Source organism: Anolis carolinensis, chromosome 6, assembly GCF_035594765.1.
Source record: "Anolis carolinensis isolate JA03-04 chromosome 6, rAnoCar3.1.pri, whole genome shotgun sequence".
NCBI lineage: Eukaryota > Metazoa > Chordata > Lepidosauria > Squamata > Dactyloidae > Anolis > Anolis carolinensis.
Window position 1 is genome coordinate 24,579,555 of NC_085846.1, and position 17,740 is coordinate 24,597,294.

Below are 17,740 nucleotides of genomic sequence, written 5' to 3' on the forward strand. Positions count from 1 at the left end.
ACCAGCCGCACTTGAGACGGTGGTGGGAGCGCGAGAAGAGCCTCCCCGGATGATCTCAAGGTCCGCACTGGCTCATAGGAGGAGATGCGATTATGGAGATAGGTAGGGCCCGAGCCGTATAGGGCTTTATAGGTCAAAACCTGCACCTTGAATTGGGCCCGGCAGTTTATCGGCATCCAGTGGATCTTATGTCAGCCAGGCTGAGCATAATGCCTCATGAGCACAGGTTCTCCTTCCAACCAGGCAGTTTTCAAGCCCCACACAGGGATGCTGTTGCTGCTGTTGGAGAGGAGACAGAAAGGGGGAAAAAGAAGCCAGCCTCAACTCATGAGGGAAGACACAGTAGTGCACTCAAAAGTGGAGTACATTTTCCTTTTCCTTCCCCTCAGAAACCAGACCATTTATATCTGTGTCTCCATTGCTTCCTTCCAATGTCCCTTCCGCATCAACAGCAACAGCAGCAACAGTTCTTCTGGACTGGGGTTTTGATCACTGTACATAGGGTTCCTTCCTTCCACCTTGTCCAAAAAGAGCCAACCCCTGCCTTAGCCACTAACTGCATGTTGCCCAAGATGTCCTTCTTTTCTTTCATTTTTTTTATGGTGGAAAACTTGATAAATGCACCAAGTCAAAAAGTTAAACAAGAAGGTTTCTCTATCTGCTTAAAATGTAGTCCAAATATATCTCTGCTTTACTTTGTCTGACTATGGGAGGTCTTTTCACTCTTTTTAGGCATCCATTATGTGGGGCAAATGCACAAGAATGGCATGCTGAGGGTAATCATGGACCAGCTCACCAATGGGCAGCTCGACTGGGTTCAGTTGGAGGATCCCTATGATATCATAACCATTGGGGACAAGGATTATACACTTTTCTGTGGCAAAAAGGCTTTTGGTGAGGAGTTGGAGAGGCAGTTCCCAGAAGAGAAAGAGGGCATCCAAGAGTTCATAAGGTTAGCAAAGGTGAGAGAGAGCACTAAGAGGTCTTACTTATGCACAGAGCTGGGGAAAAGTTGTTTTTAGACTACAGTGTCTACAACCCTCACAGAGATTCTAGGAGTTGTAGGCCAAAAAGGTAACTTTTTAAGCTGCATTTAAGAGGTGCACTTCAGCATTTTGGATCCAAAAAGACAAGATTACAATAGACCAATGTTCCTCAGGAATAAGAGTCAAATTAAGTAACATCCAACATGGTCGCATAGATGTGTTTTATGTACTGTATGCTGTTAATTTTTATGCTTAGTTATTTTGATAATAACTAAGAAATAGCAAATTTCTTCACAAAGAGTACAGTAAAGTACTTGAGATTTTTTTTAAAAAGTAATTAAATGTGGGGAAGCATGGAGAACTGAAAGAGTAATTTCACTATGCCTATAGACCTTCACATTGTAATACAATTACAGATAGAAACCTATGGATTTAGGTTGACTATTTCTGCTCACCTAAGTGTGAAAACAATTTTACCAAGTCTTCTCATTCATTTCTCCCCTCAAAGGTAGTATCGAAGCATGTGGCTCTGCTGGCTGTTCTGAAAATGATACCCTCATGGTTGTCTACGTTCCTGATCCGATGTGGCCTCATTCACTGGATCTCTCCTGTTTTCAGATTGGCATGTTCCAGCCACAGCAAAATGGCCACCCAGTTGACCTCCAATCAGGAACTGCTAACTATCTTCAGCTACTTCTTCTATGGTGAGGAAGGGGTAATGGGTCTCACTTGATGGTTATTTTCTCCCAGAATGACCCAGTTTTTAATAGTGTCACTATTTCTTCTCTGACTTGCTTTTCATAATTATTCTCCATGGAGGTTTTGCCTTTTTAATTACTTTTTGCTGGCCTACCATGGAACAATGAGATCAGATACAAATAATTGGATTGTGAAAGGGACACTTTATTTAACCTAGATTCTATTTAATTGCATTGAATTTATGTAATTGCCAGACGAGGAAGCAACCTAGTGTGGATTTAGCCGAGACAGGCATAAGTCCTTGACTTGCTCCTCCGCCTATCTCTGAGAAACACCTGAGTTCCAAGGGCACTCCAATAGCTGGGTGGCTCCCTATCTGACCATCCTCTGCAAAACAAATCTGAAGAATGGGATTCAAGAACCCTTCCAGCTGATATGCCATTGTTCTTGAAGAATTTTCCTTAGACAGGGATCCAGGGGGCCAGGAGGCATCTAGAGTGGGAAGACATTATCATTAATGGTTGACTGGTCCATAGGAGGTGCGTAATAATAGGGATTCTTCCACGTAACCTACTATATATTCACATATATATAATGTTTCACAGTCATTTTACCTTTCTTTGTGAAACACATTTTGCCCTCTCTGGACATTAGGAATTTCCAAGAAAGATTATCATCAGAAGATACCTTTGAAAGATAGCTTTATTCACTATCTAGCATTCATAACTATTCTAGACATGAGAAATGTAATAACCCTAAAAATCCCCAATTTATTTAGTGATATATCTTTACACCTCAGGATCTTGTCCTGAACTGCCTCCAGCTGTTACTGGACTGCAATTCCAACCTTCTTTCAATGCAATGGAATCAGCCTACAAGAAGACCCTCTCTAATATTGTTTGCTTCAGCCACCAATAGTTTTTTTTTTACAATTTTTCTCCCCGCCTTTCTCCAAATATATTCACAGGAGTTCCTCCCAAAGACTCAAGTTTCTTGATTAATCTCCTCATGATCCATCACTACAAGCGTGGAGCATGGTATCCAAAAGGGGGATCTAGTGAAATTCCTTTCCACATGATACCCGTCATTGAACAATCAGGAGGTGCTGTGCTAACCAGGGCCCGTGTGCTTCAAATCTTACTCTCTGAAAGTGGCACTGCAATTGGTGAGTCTCAAGAGAAATTTAGAAGTGAGATTTAGAAGAAATGGAGCTCTAGAACAAAAGCCCTATCACACTACACTATTTTTACACTTTTTTTCGTGTTAGGAGCAACCGAGGTTGCTTCTGGAGTGAGAGAATTGGCCGTCTGCAAGGACGTTGCCCAGGGGACACCCGGATATTTTGATGTTTTACCATCCTTGTGGGAGGGTTCTCTCATGTCCCCGCATGGAGCTGTAGCTGATAGAGAGAGCTCATCCGCACTCTCCCCGGGTGGGATTCGAACCTAGCAGCCTTCAGGTCAGCAACCCAACCTTCAAGTCATGAGGCTTTTATCTCCTAGGCCACAGGAGGCTCCACATTTTTACACTGTCTCTTGTGGAATTTGCGGTTTGTAGTCCAATAAAGCTCAAGAGCTCTTTGGCTGATTATTCTAAATATCCTCTCTCTAAACTACAAATCCCAGCATTCCATAGGATGTTGCCATGGAAGTTAAAGAGAGATAATAATGCAGTGTACTATACTGGGGTCCCATATAGAAGGCTGGACTAGGATGATAGCCAATGAGGCAATGGAGAAGAAAGTTTTATCATGTCCTAGGCCTTCTTAAGCATAGAATGACTGGCACATATGTCTCTTGATCAGCAGCAAATCCCTGATTGGAGTAATTTATATAGAAGGTTTTGAAAGTGGTACTTCTTGATAGTGTGTGTGCAATGGTTAGAAATTCTGATTAAGGAGGAAAAACACCAATGGCTTTGAGAAACATACTAAAATCTTCATGATAAGAATTCCTTTCTATGGGTGCATCTACAGCGTAGAATTAATGCAGCTTGACACCATTTTTACTACCAAGTTTTAATGCTGTTGTTTACAAAGTCTTTAGTGTTCTCTGCCAAAGAGTGCTGGTGCATCAACAAGCCACACATTCCAGGATTCTATAGAATTGAGCCATGGAAGTTAAAGTGGTACCAAACATCATTAATTCTACAGTATAGATGCATCCTAAAATAGGAAAGTTACTCAAAGTGATCAAGCATCATTCTAAGGAAATGCTGAGAGAGGTCTAATGGAAAGAGGTGGAAAAACATGCCTAGGAGTTTATATCACAGAGGGATCAGCTTAGATAGACCTAGAGAGAGGACACTTTGGGCATTTAAACTATCTAACCTTATTACTGCTGCCTGCCCTAAGGTATTCTTGATTCTTTGGTGCTAAGTGCTGTTGCTAAACAGTTACCCTTTTCAGGAGTGAGTGTTCAGAAAGGACAGAATGGAGAGGTGAAGGTTTATGCTCCTTTGGTGATCTCAGATGCTGGCATTTACAATACCTTGGAGAAAATGCTGCCTCCTCAGATCAGAAGCAAACCAGGTAAGTCACACATTATGTTTTTCTTCTGCAAAGTTAATCAGTATTCTTTAAATCACAAAAGCAAAATTGATTGTTGGAATTTCCATCCCTGAAACTAAACAGGACTGGACCTGGCCAATACCAGAAATAATGCCTTTTACTCCTTCTCAGAAGCTACTCTGTGCTGCAAGTTCAGTTCTCGCCATGTTTCTTTTCTTGCCCAAAAAACAGGTTGAGTTTTCTTAGTGGTGGAGAATAACTTATTTGGGCGCATTCACACTGTTGAATTAATTCTGTTTGACACCACTTAAACTGTCATACCTCAATTATATGGAACCATGGAAGCTATGGTCTTTTGCCTTCTTTATTTGTCAAAAAATGCTTATGCTACCCTAAGCTACCAATCTTAGGAGTTGGGCATTATGTCTTGTTTGTGAGATACAGTGGTGTGAAGATGGGTATGATGTGGAGCTGTGGGGGAGTGTAATTTGTTATGGGCTGGGTTTCCAGTTCATTTCAGCACTATGTTTCTGTCATTCACACAGAGATTCAGTCCCAACTTGGCATGATCAGGCCTGGGATGGGCTCCTTCCTAGTCTTTGTGGGTCTTCGAGGAAGCAAAGAAGAGCTTGGTCTCAAGTCAACCAACTACTGGATTTACCAACACAATAATCTAGACAGTCTGTAAGTAAGATGCTTCTTTAAACACAGGACCAAGAGCCTGATTTTCCATGGTGTTTTGCTTTGTGACACATATTTTGGGGTGTTGTGCAGATAGCAAGAATCAGAGGAAGGTAAGAACAGCAATAACAAGAGGGAAGGAGAAGAAAAAAGAGAGGACACGTTGAAAACAGGAGCTGCTACAGAGATTCAGATTAGCCAGGAATGTTTAGAAGTACTTTTCTACCTCTATACTGCCCAATTAGATCTACTGCCACAATCAGAAAGAGAAAAGGAGTCTGGGTGAGTCGATGGGAAACATTTTTATCAAAATACCAAGGTGCAATAGCTGAATTAGCCACTTGGATGAACCACAAAACATTTTCCTGTGTTTTTCAATGGTAGAAGAATAACAATATCTTCTTGCAGTGATGGTGACAATAGCAATCTGGGTATTCAGGGTAATGACTCCGGTAACTAATTCCTTCTAAAATTGACTACTCACTTGACCCTCCAATTTATAGTTGTTTTTTCTAAGCTCCTCCTCATTTAGGGTGGGAAGTTTGCAAGATTTCCATATCATGTCATGTATGTCTGACAGAGCTGTCTTTTATGTGAAGGGATCTTTTACAATAAGAACAGGGTTTTCTTCTCCTATTTCACCACAGCCATACATTATGGATTGTCAAGCTTCCTGTGAACATTTGATCATCATCCTCCACATTCATTTCAGGGCACTTCCACACAGTGCCTATAATTTGGGAGAGAACGGGATAAAAAGAGGGTGGCCAGATGATATTTGTGCTAAATGTGCACAGCAACGAAAGGAAACCCCGATTCAAAAAGGTTCTCCTTTATCCCAGTTCCAGGCAAAAAACAAAAAAACAAAACAGATTTTCCCATGACTGTTTGTCCCTGTAGTCATGTAAACTTTGGAATTTCCCTCTTTATGCCCTGTAGAGACTGCTTCCTACCAGTGTCAGTTTTAAAAGGCCTCAAACAGCTGATCAGCTATTCAGGCTCCCATGAGGACACAGCTGATTTCCAGCTGGTTTCAAGAGCAGAGAAGCAGAGAGCCATTAGAGGTCTCAAAGTGTTTTTCTTTGAAATTTCATTATACTAAATAGATCGTGAATAAGCAGTTGGGGAAATCCAGCAGCATTTTTTTTAAAAAAAAATCCCACCGTTATGCATTGATGCTTATATGCACACATAGGAATCTCTCCATATTTGTATTTGGATATCAACATGTGTACATATAAGCATCAGTGCATAATTGATTTTAAAAAAAAACGTGCAGCAGATGCCCCCCCACCCCATCCACCCTCCTTTTTATCCTGAGACACCAAAAGGCTGTGAGGACAGTGGGGAAGAAAGCCCAGGACCAGCAGGTCTGTGTGGGGGCCTGCTTTGAAGTCCCAGGTTTGTTTATCTCACATATTAATATCATGTTCTGGTGATGTCGGGAAGGGCCCTCAAATATTTCTGCAGGGTCTACTCAGGAACAAGTATTCTTTCTCCATACCCACTTCTGCAGTCATAAGTTTTCTCATATGGGTTTACATGTCTTTCTGTTTCTGTCTCTCCCTCCCCCCCTGCCCACCCCAACAAGGGTGATATCTCAGCCCTATAAGGACATGATAAAAAGGAAAACAAGAAAGCCGGGGTACAAGTTCTTAATGTTATGAGGTTCTTATGATCAAGTGGGATTAAAGTAAAAGATTGGCACTGAATAACCTCAACCTAGATGGTTCTGCCCCTATTGTTCTTGTGCACTGTAAATAAGCTTCCATATTTTCAACTTTTGATTTGCAGGATGACAAAGTATTTTGCCCTACCTAGAGAAGAAGTGAGCACCAACCTTCCTATGATGTTCATCACCTTCCCATCAGCCAAGGATCCCACATATGAAGACAGGCACCCTGGTATCATTTTTTTACCTATTAGAAGGGAATACATTGGAAGGAGGATGTGATCTTCTATTGTTGAGAGATGTTAGAGTAGACCCATCAAATCATTTGTTGAATTGTGTATTGACTCAAGGCAAATCATATTTTTTCTGTGGCTCTACTTGAATCAGAACTAATAAAAGGATTTAGACCAGTGGTTCTCAACCTATGGGTCCCCAGATGTTTTGGCCTTCAAATCCCAGAAATCCTAACAGCTGGTAAACTGGCTGGGATTTCTGGGAGTTGTAGACCAAAACACCTGGGGACCCATAGATTGAGAACCACTGATTTGGATTTATGTATGTCTATCAGTGTGTGGGTGTGTCAGAGCTTGGGAAATTATTTCTTGGAAAGTATTTGTTCTCATTATTTATCATCATGCTTAGAAAGTCATTTGCCACTGTTACTGATCAGAGTATTTGAAAAGGGAACTCTTTGCAAAGGCTTATTATTTTTATTTCCCTTTAAAACTCATAGGATTGATAGGAAAGCAGCATATAACTGTCAAAAATGACTTTAAATGCTTTAAAGGTGAATTTGCAAAAAACGACTACAAAACATTATTGTTTTATCACTAACAAGATTTCATTCCTACCTGTCCTCTTGCTTTTGAAATGTGATTAGTGTTAGGCTGTTGCTGGGAAGTGTTAAATGTATTGTAGAAGGCTTTCACAGCTGGAATCACTGGGGTGTTGTGTGGTTTCTGGGCTCTGAAGATGCTAGCCACATATGCAGGTGAAATGTCAGGAGTAAATCCTGCTAGAATGTAGCCCTACAGCTCGGAAGCCACACAACAAATCAACACTTGTTAATATTATCAAAAGGATATCCTAACACTCATAGTAAATGACAACAGATATTAAATTCTTCATGATTTAGGTTTTCATTTGGGAAAATGTGTTTGTATCTGTTTTCAGGCAGAAAACGTATTTCTCGTCAAATTTTGTTATTGTTTACACAGGGGACAATGCATTTTGTGGGAGATGAATTTGTTTTGGAGCTAAAACACTGCATTTTTCACAGAAGCCTCATTTTATATCTCCCCTCATTTTTCTGCACAAGAGTTACATCTTTGTGCAAACTGTTTTTGCAAATTGTTGAAATATAGAGTGTGAATGTTCATACCAAGTTATACTTTCACTCAGGGTGCATCTACACTGTACAATTGCTGCAGTTTGACACAACTTTAACTGCCATGACTCAACGGTATGAAATCATATGTAGTTTCTGCTCTGATTACTATTCCTCACCAAACTACAAATCACAGGGTTCTATAACATTGAGCCATGGCAGTTAAGGTGGTGTCAAGCTGCATTATTTCTACAGTGTAGATGCACCCTGATTCGAAACAAGGGCTGCTCAAGGAATTTATCCAATCACCATTTTAGAGCCAACCAATATGATTCACAGTTCCCAGACTAATATGTAGATCAGAGTAACAGAGACATCTTTCACTTCTCAAATATTTTATGATAAAGTTTTGTGATATAGTTCATCAAACAGAAATAATGCCCCAAATCATATAAAATGCACTTTGGGGGTAAAAAGGTTGTATGCTCAAATGCTTGTAAAATATACAAAATGCATGCAAGGTGTATATTTTAATGTACCATACAAATTGGAACCAGGACTAGTCCAGTTATAAGCCATTGCTATGAAAGAATACCTTTGTTATGTGAGTGTATGTGCCATCACGTCCACTGTTAACTTATGGGAACCCTGAACATTTCATAGGGTTTTCTTAGGTAATTAATACTTTGACAGTTCCTTTCTATGAAATATAGCCAATGGCACTTGGTATTTGTTGCCAGTCTGCCATGCAAATAGTAATCGCAGCAGATCTTGCTCAGCTCCCAAGAACAGATTGGATTCGTTCCCATCTGTTCTTCTGGGTATTTAGGCCACTTTGTGACTTAAATCCCAGTAGCGTAAGTTTCATAGTACAGAAAAACATCTATCAGCTTATACAAGTCCATTTTCTCCTGTTGATTTTGAATTTGCACACCCTCTAGCATTTCACAGATGAAAACAGAAACCTGTGGCAAAGGGACCACAAAGTCACAAAGATGGCAAAAATTTATAATGAGAAAGAGTATACAAGTGGGGAAAGGCAGCTTTTGCCTACCGGAAAGGACAAGATTGTGCCTCTAACTCTCCTTTCCACCCAACAAACTATTTGTGCTCTTTGAACTCAGTCTGCAGCAATGCAAGTAAGCTGAGGACAGAGGCAAGGAGAAGAGAAAACTAGAACATTTTAAAAGCAGCTGAAAAGGAACAGAAGAAGAATATAGACAGCCCCTACCCTATCAGGACAATTGGAAATTATATGTTTGGGTCTATGGAACATACAGGATTTGTCCCACTGCCCCATATAATTTCCAGTGCTAGTACTATTCCCTGCTTAGGGACAATCCTTCAAAGAGAAGGTTTTATGGAGACAAGGAAGCTTCTGTGCAGACCTCACCACCATCTTCATGAAATATCTGAAAAGGAGGTTAGTTTTTCCTACCAAGTCCCCACAAGAGAGCCAATGATCTCATGTGCTTATATTCTTACCGTTGCCTGGCCCTACAAGCTTCTTTCATCCTTCAGAGTTAATGCGATGAGGTTGTGGGCCTATGTCAAAAGAACTCTTAATCCTCTCTGTGCCTTTTTGAGATATACGTTCTTGTGTGAACTTCGTGATATTTGTCTGTGAACCCTGAATACCTCTCCTTGAGGGTATGTTCCTTATAGCTGCAAACATGCCAAAATAGTCTTTAGTTTTTAAAATGCATTCCAAAATGGTGCAAATTTGTATGTCTATTGCAAAGATGTCAGGCAGGGGGAAATCTTTTTTAAAATCCCACCTCTGACACCACTTGCGGAGATGTGGAGGAGTTTCTATTAATTAATTATATTTTATTATCGCTGCCACCACTTTAAAGATTTTTTTATTTAAAAGCTGCCACCAGAGGTAAAGATGTTTATAATGTGGCCACCAGATGTTAAGGGGATTATCAACTCTTGCCACCACTATGGGATGATATAGCCACTGGCTACTTACAGAGGAGGCTTTTAAAATTTTATTTTTATTCTTTCTTGTTTGCTTTTGATGGTAATATAGATTTCAGAGACTGAGATGTTAACAAGAACAATAACACGTTTATTCAGGCACAAGCTTAATGGTTACAGTAACTTCTTTAGAGGCACTTAGATTAACAAAAGCTATATTGAGATGTTTCAAACTTTAAAATACCACTTCTTCCTTTACTGCTTTAACCTGCAGTCACCCTGTGAATTTCAATCACAGACTATCTGTTCCTTATCTGGAAACAGACTGCCTTAAAATAAGCCACCAAACTTATTTAAACTGACTCAAAATCAAACATTTGAGCCACCCTGATCCCTTCAACTGAGGGTCAGTCTTAACTGTACCTCCTCAGGGCACAGACTAACAGCTGCTTTTTCAAACCTGTACTTCTCTACCGAAATGACGGTTGGCTCCGCCCACTTCCCTATGGCAACCAACTCATGAGTGCAGAGTAACTGAAATATTGACCCTTTTAAAACACATGGCATCTGTAACTAAAAAAAAATCACACTTAGTTACATCTATCTGCCTGTTCTTTGTATGGAATTGGAATCAGATCACATCTAATTTTAGATGAGCCCGTGTTAATATGTGGATTGGAGACCACCAACACATAGCAAGTGCAGTATGCTATGTTTCAGAGGAAGAAAGTGGAAAACCACTTAAGAAAACCCTATGAAATTCATGGAGTCACCATAAGTCAAAAGGCAATTTGAAGGCATACATATATGCACAGGGCATGCCAGTTGCACAACTGGTAGCAAAAAGCAGATTATCAAGATCATCATCTTCTTCCTCAAATACTATATGATAATGGTAAAGGCAGCAGCCTCAAGGAGGCTGTGGTAAGACCACTTCTTAAAAAACCTTCCCTAGACCCCTCTGTACTGGACAACTACAGGCCTGTCTCCAATCTCCCATTTTTAGGCAAGGTACTGCGTGTGGTGGCATTGGTTCCTGGATGAAGCAGGTTATCTAGCTCCATCTCAGTCTGGCTTCAGGCCTGGTTATGGGACAGAGACAGCTTTGGTCACCTTGGTGAATGACCCACGCAGAGAACTAGACAGGAGGAGTGTGTCCCTGTTGATTTTCCTAGGCCTTTCAGTGGCTTCCTATATCATCAATCATGGTGTCCCTTTGAGTTGCCTTTCTGAAATGGGGCTTAGAGGTACTGTTCTTCCTGGAGGGACATTCTCAAAAGGTGGTTCACTTGTTGTCAAAGGCTTTCATGGCCAGAATCACTGGGTTGCTGTGAATTTACAGTGGAACAAGGAGACAACTCCTGCTGTTTTTAGTGTAAACATTTCTAATTCCTACTACATGTAAGCTTTTAGTACTAATCATATACACTTGCCACCATTTATAGGACACTCTTGCATGACCATTCTCACCATGGCCAACTATGAGTGGTTTCAGGAGTGGTCTGAATGTCGCGTGAAGAACAGGGGAGCCGATTATGATGCCCTGAAGATGGAGATTGCCCAGAACCTCCTAGATTTGGCTTTGGAAAAGTTTCCTCAGCTCAGAGACAAGGTAAGTTCCTAGTAGGGGCTTTAAAATAAATAGCAGAGCTTAGGCAAACATAGCATCTCTAAAGGCTCTGCTTCTGGGCAAAAAAGTTTAGGGGTGCTATTTTATAGAAAAAATATTTCAGCAGATTGTCCACTTCCGTTTGAAGTCCTTCTCAAAATGGCATTACGAAAGCACTTGTAAGACAGGATAGTTTTTAAAGGAATTCTGGCCCCTAAAGTCAACCATCCTACCAATCGTATTATCTTTAGTGATTTTCCTCAGAAACAAAAGGCAATCTTGCCTCTGTACTTCATACTTCTGTGTTTCTTTATAGGTAGACTATATGGAAGCTGCTTCTCCTCTCAGCAATCAATATTATCTAGCTGCTCCTGTGGGTGAAATGTATGGTGCAGAGCACAATATAGATCGGTTCGAACCACAGGTTGTGGCTGCCATGAGAGCACAGACTCCCATTCCAAATCTCTACTTGACAGGTCAGTGGTTGCTTTTGACACACCCACATGCTTTCAGTAGATGGAGGCAAGTAGGTAAGGAGAAGCCATGCAGCTGGTGTTTTGCTCACTTTCTATCTCTCACTATCAATTTAGACAATATGCTTAACCCGATTTTAGAAGTTGTGGTTACTCAAGTGGCGAAAGATGTCTTGCCTGTCATAGCATCTTCTTCTCCTCTCTGCTTTATAGTTGGTTATTGGGAGGGAAACAGAAATGAATTAAATGGGTTAGAAATGTTCCTTGTAACATGATATTTAACACTCATTACAAATGGTGAAGGAGTCCGAGTATGGCAGACTTCCAAAGATACTGTGCCACTAAAAGAGTATCTCTGTGTGAACACGATCTGGAGCTTTCTCTGAAATCTATCTCTTCGTCTCCGCAATCTAGGTCAAGATGTCTTCTGCTGTGGCCTTGCAGGGGCCTTACATGGAGGCCTGATTTGTGCCTCAGCTATACTTCGACGCATTGTTTACATAGACCTGCTGCGACTGAAGAAGAAACTAAAGAAACAAGATCAGAAGAAAGGGGACTAATCCAGCCAGCCACTGTCACTCTCTCTACATGAAAGCTGTAGTAGTATGGATAAATGAATATAAAATGAGCTTTGCTGGATCAAGCCAAAGATCCAACTGGTTCAGCATCCATTCAAACAGTAGGTGAGCCGATTTCCTCCATAGATCCAATAGCAAACCAAGAGGAGAGCAAACAGTTCCTCTTCTGATCCCAATGCCTAGCATTTAGCAGAAGAAAGTTGCCTCTATCTTGGACATCGTGTGTGGTAGGAATAAATCTTCCTAAACATTTTTAAAGGCATGAACAATTTTTCAAACTTCTTGTCCTTGTCAAAACCTGCAGTTTTCAAAGACTGTTTGCAAGTCAAGTCTTATTCTGTTCCAAAACTAAAATGAAATACGATTTTAAAATGCATGTGGCTCTTTTCCACAATAAATATTTCATTTAAAGAAAATATGGTACTTACATGGAAAACAGAATTTTCTCCACAGAAAATAAAAATTCTTTGCAAAAGTAACATTTCTGTGAAGAAAATGCTCTTTTCTGTGTAGGGAAGCTTGCTTCAGTGGAAAAATAGTATTTTTGGCACAGAAAAACATTTTTGTACCAAAATATAAATTTCCTCCTTGCAAAGAATATATCTGGAACTGTAAAAATTCTTGATTGGATAAGATTCTCCTTGTTTATTTTCCCCAATATTCTAGACTATTATTTTTTTCAATATTTTTGAATATTTTTCTTATCACTAGTATGTAGTCATTATGTGAGTGAGTCATCATTGCTGGTCATGGAAAGAGACCTTCTGTGACTTCGTCTAATATTCTTTTAAAGTCATCTGAGTTGGTGTCATTATCTCATTATCTTGGTGCAGGGACGTTCTATAGTTTAACTGTGCAGTTCTGTCAACCAAGCTGCTGGAAGCTGACAGCAGTGGCACTGGAGAGAAAAAAGAAAAGAAAAACAATTTCCTTTCCACAATGTGGGGAGAAAACAGCCTGCCCTCCCTCCTGGCAGGGCTTTATGGTGCTAGAGGGGCTGCTCCTATAACAGGGAGTGCTACCATTGGTACTGTGGGGTTCATCTAGCAATAGTCAGGTCTGCAAAATCAGTAGTCTTTAGCAAATCCCAGCAACACTGGTTCAGCTCCAAGGATAGTGGTACAGTCCTCAATTCTGGAGTAGAGTCCATTGCTGATCTGCATTTTGCAAAATGCACATAGACTACACCCTCAATATAGGCACAGGAATGTTGCTAGATACCCATTTATTTGGATACTCAGTGCCATTTCTTCTGTCTGTAGCAATCCTGGGTTGCAGAACAGTTATCTGCTGGTGCGCTTTCTGGAAAACCTGGCATTCTTGCAGTGGCATAACTATGATTGATTTCGCCAGGGTAGTACCCCAGATTGCTAGTCAATGTGGACTGCCTAAAAGCTGCTGCCAGAGTTGACAATATTAGGTTAGATTGACAAAAGATGTGATTTAGTGTCAGGCATCTATCTGTGTTCCTACGTAATGTGTTACTTCCAAGTTCTGGGAAAATTAAAGTGGAAGATCCTGGCCTTTAATTAAGTTCTTCTACCAATATCAGGTGCCCCTGGTAGCACAGTGTGTTAAAGCGCTGAGCTGCTGAACTTGCAAACCAAAAGGTCCCAGGTTCAAATCCCGGGAGCGGAATGAGCGCCCGCTGTTAGCCCAACTCCTGCCAACCTAGCAGTTTGAAAAAAATGCAAATGTGAGTAGATCAATAGGTACCATTCCAGCGGGATGGTAACGGCGCTCCATGCAATCATGCCAGCCACATGACCTTGGAGATGTCTATGGACAACGCCGGCTCTTCGGCCTAGAAATGGAGATGAGCACCAACCCCCAGAGTCGGTCACGACTGGACTTAACATCAGGGGAAACCTTTATCTTTACCTCACCAATATCAGATTAAACCGAAAGAGGGGGTATAGGAGCTCCCCTTGTCAGGTGCTCGCTCTAACTTCGAGTTACTCCTTTCCCTGGGTTGTTATCTATATATATAAAAGAGTGATGGCATCACGGCAATTCACAAAACAACAAAAGTACAGGCCCCCCAACCTCAAAATTTGACAACACAACCCATCATCCATGCCTCAAGGTTGATACAACAAAAAGAAAAGAAAAATAAAGTCCTAATTAGAGGGAGAGCAATAATTTTTTTTATCCAATTGCTGCCAGTTTAGAGGGCTAATCTCTGCCCACTTGGTTGCCTAGCAACCAAGGGACAGCCAGGTTTCAGTTAGGGGACAGGCAGATTTAGGCCTCACTTAGACTTCTTCCACAGATTATCTAATTTGCACTGGATTATATGGCAGTGCAGACTCAAGGCCCTTCCACACAGCTATATAACCCATTTATAATCTTATATTATCTGCTTTGCACTGGATTATCTTGACTCCACACTACCATATAATCCACTTCAGTGTGCATTTTATACAGCTGTGAAGAAGGGGCCTCATATAATCCAGTTCTAAGCAGATAATTTAAGATTATCAATATACAGTAGAGTCTCACTTATCCAACGTAAACAGGCCGGCAGGATAAGTGAATATGTTGGATAATAAGAAGGGATTCAGGAAAAGCCAATTAAACATCAAATTGGGTAATCGTTATACAAATTAAGCACCAAAACATCATATTATACAACAAATTTGACAGAAAAAGTAGTTCCATGCGCAGTAATGCTATGTAGTATTTACAGTAGAGTCTCACTTATCCAACACTCGCTTATCCAATGTTCTGGATTATCCAACGCATTTTTGTAGTCAATGCTTTCAATATATCGTGATATTTTGGTGCTAAATTCATAAATACAGTAATTACTATATAGCATTACTGTGTACTGAACTACTTTTTCTGACAAATTTGTTGTCTAACATGATGTTTTGGTGCTTAATTTGTAAAATCATAACTTAATTTGATGTTTAATAGGGTTATCCTTAATTCATCATTATCCAACATATTCGCTTATCCAACGTTCTGCCGGCCCGTTTATGTTGGATAAGTGAGACTCTACTGTACTGTATTTACAAATTTACCACTAAAATATCACAATGAATTTAAAACACTGACTACAAAAACATTGATTATGAAAAGGCAGACTGCATTGGATAATCCAGAACATTGTATAAGCGAATGTTGGATAAGTGAGATTCTTCTTTAATATGAAATAATTACTGGGATAGAATAATGCAGAACAATATAATCTCTAAAACCAGGACAGTAAATAAACAGGGGAATTCCACACAGGAAACAATCGGGGCCAGCTAACACCTTCCAACAAAGTATTCCCATCATCAAAGTCTGGCAAATCCTGTTTTCTCAGGGCCACAGACAGTAGAAGCACATAAAATATCGCAAACAACACCACTCTGAAAACAAGGGAATTCCAGACAGGAAACAATCAGGGCCAGCTAACACCTCCCAACAAAGTATTCCCATCATCAAAGTCTGGAAAATCCTCTGTTTTCTCAGGGCCACAGACAGTAGAAGCACATAAAATATCGCAAACAACACCACTCTGAAAACAAGGGAATTCCAGACAGGAAACAATCAGGGCCAGTTAACACCTCCCAACAAAAAATTCACTCAGGGAGGAAACAGCCAGGCTTTAAAGCTGCAAGGCCATTACATCCTAATCATTTTTCCTAATTGCAGCATTCATACTTGCCTCCAACAAACAAAAAAAACCAATCAGAAATATTGTATATTCACAACCTTTAGGAAATAATATCCCCTGATGGCGCAGCGTGTTAAAGCGCTGAGCTGCTGAACTTCTGGACCGAAAGGCCACAGGTTTGAATTGGGGGAGCGGAGAGAGCCCCCACTGTTAGCCCCAGCTTCTGCCAACCCAGAAGTTCGAAAACATGCAAATGTGAGTGCATCAATAGGTACTGCTCCGGCAGGAAGGTAACGCCGCTCCATGTAGTCATCCCACATGACCTTGGAGGAGTCTACGGACAACGCCGGCTCTTCGGCTTAGAAATGGAGATGAGCACCAACCTCCAGAGTCAGACACGACTGGACTTAATGTCTGGGGAAAACCTTTACCCTTGACCTTAACTACCACCAATTCCTCAATACTTTATTTCCCATACCACCAGACTTCGCCACAGCAACGCGTGGCCGGGCACAGCTTGTATTCTATAATTATTGTGAGAATGGACGGTGGCCAGATGTTCTTTTGATTTTCCCAGGACTTTGGGAGAGAGATTATATGCACTGTTTTGATCTGATGACTCAATCTGTTTGTTTTCCCCATCCTCCACTGTTCTGTTCTATAGGCTATTTTTTATGTACCAATAGACGACAGTAGCTAGCTGGTAGCTTTCATGATAGTGAAGTAGTATATCCACTCCAGTCCCAGTCTGAACTTTTGTCTGAAACTACAATAGAGTCTTGCTTATCCAACCTTTGCTTATCCAACATAGTCTGCCTTTTAGTAGTCAATGTTTTTATAGTCAATGATTTCAATACATTGTGATGTTTTGGTGCTAAATTCATAAATACAGTAATTACTACATAATGATACCATGTACTGAACTGTTTTTTCTGTTGATTTGATGTAAAACATGATGCTTTGGTGCTTAATCTGTAAAATCATACTGTAATTTGACGTTTAATAGGCTTTTCCTTAATCCCTCCTTATTATTTAACATTTTTGCTTATCCAAGGTTCTACCGGCCCATTTATGTTGGATAAGTGAGACACTACTGTAATCCAAAAATGAGTTCAGCACCTTGGATAGCTCTGTTGAAATTTGGATGATTTCATAATGCAGATTCACCAGCCTCCACTGCTGATAATGTTTCTACTCTTGTAGTTATGTCAGCCAGTTTAGAAGGTTTCTAAGTTTGCTGTCTGCAAAGTGAACTATAAATCTCTTAAATAAAAAAAATTGTATGTATGTATGTTGTGTTTTGATAGTTAAATATTATGGTCATTACAATTGCAAGAACTCTTGGAAGGGAATGTCTCCTTTTACAGATGGGCAACTGAACCTTGGAAATGGAGGCTCACCACTGGGCACATGATTGCTGCCTATGGAACTTGAACTCTGGCCTTGAAACCTTGCTGGACTATGAATTAGATTCTTTTTCGTTCTTTTGTTTTGTGCTGTTTTCCTAAACAGGTCTGAAATGCACCTCCACTTCTTGAGTATCTCATTTATAAAAGAGGTGAGCAACTCAAAGACATTCCAGATGTCATGGTTCAAGATGTTCTAATGGACCTCATGATCATGGTGAATTTTGATGCTCCTTCTAAATTAAAATATTTGTAATTTTGGTGTTTTAA

The 17,740-nt window shown here is 40.4% G+C and overlaps 1 protein-coding gene across 1 annotated transcript in view; it reads left to right on the forward strand.

Moving 5' to 3' along the window:
• The window catches only part of LOC100554362 (all-trans-retinol 13,14-reductase), a 32,822-nt gene extending 15,082 nt beyond the window's left edge, over positions 1–17,740 (forward strand). Inside the window, exons 3-11 of the mRNA XM_003222665.4 lie at positions 733–962; positions 1,495–1,690; positions 2,653–2,850; positions 4,093–4,215; positions 4,740–4,878; positions 6,670–6,779; positions 11,243–11,409; positions 11,723–11,882; positions 12,294–17,740. Of these exons, the coding sequence (XP_003222713.2) occupies positions 733–962; positions 1,495–1,690; positions 2,653–2,850; positions 4,093–4,215; positions 4,740–4,878; positions 6,670–6,779; positions 11,243–11,409; positions 11,723–11,882; positions 12,294–12,439 (1,469 nt within the window). The 3' untranslated portion in view covers positions 12,440–17,740. The remainder of the gene's footprint in view (positions 1–732; positions 963–1,494; positions 1,691–2,652; positions 2,851–4,092; positions 4,216–4,739; positions 4,879–6,669; positions 6,780–11,242; positions 11,410–11,722; positions 11,883–12,293) is intronic.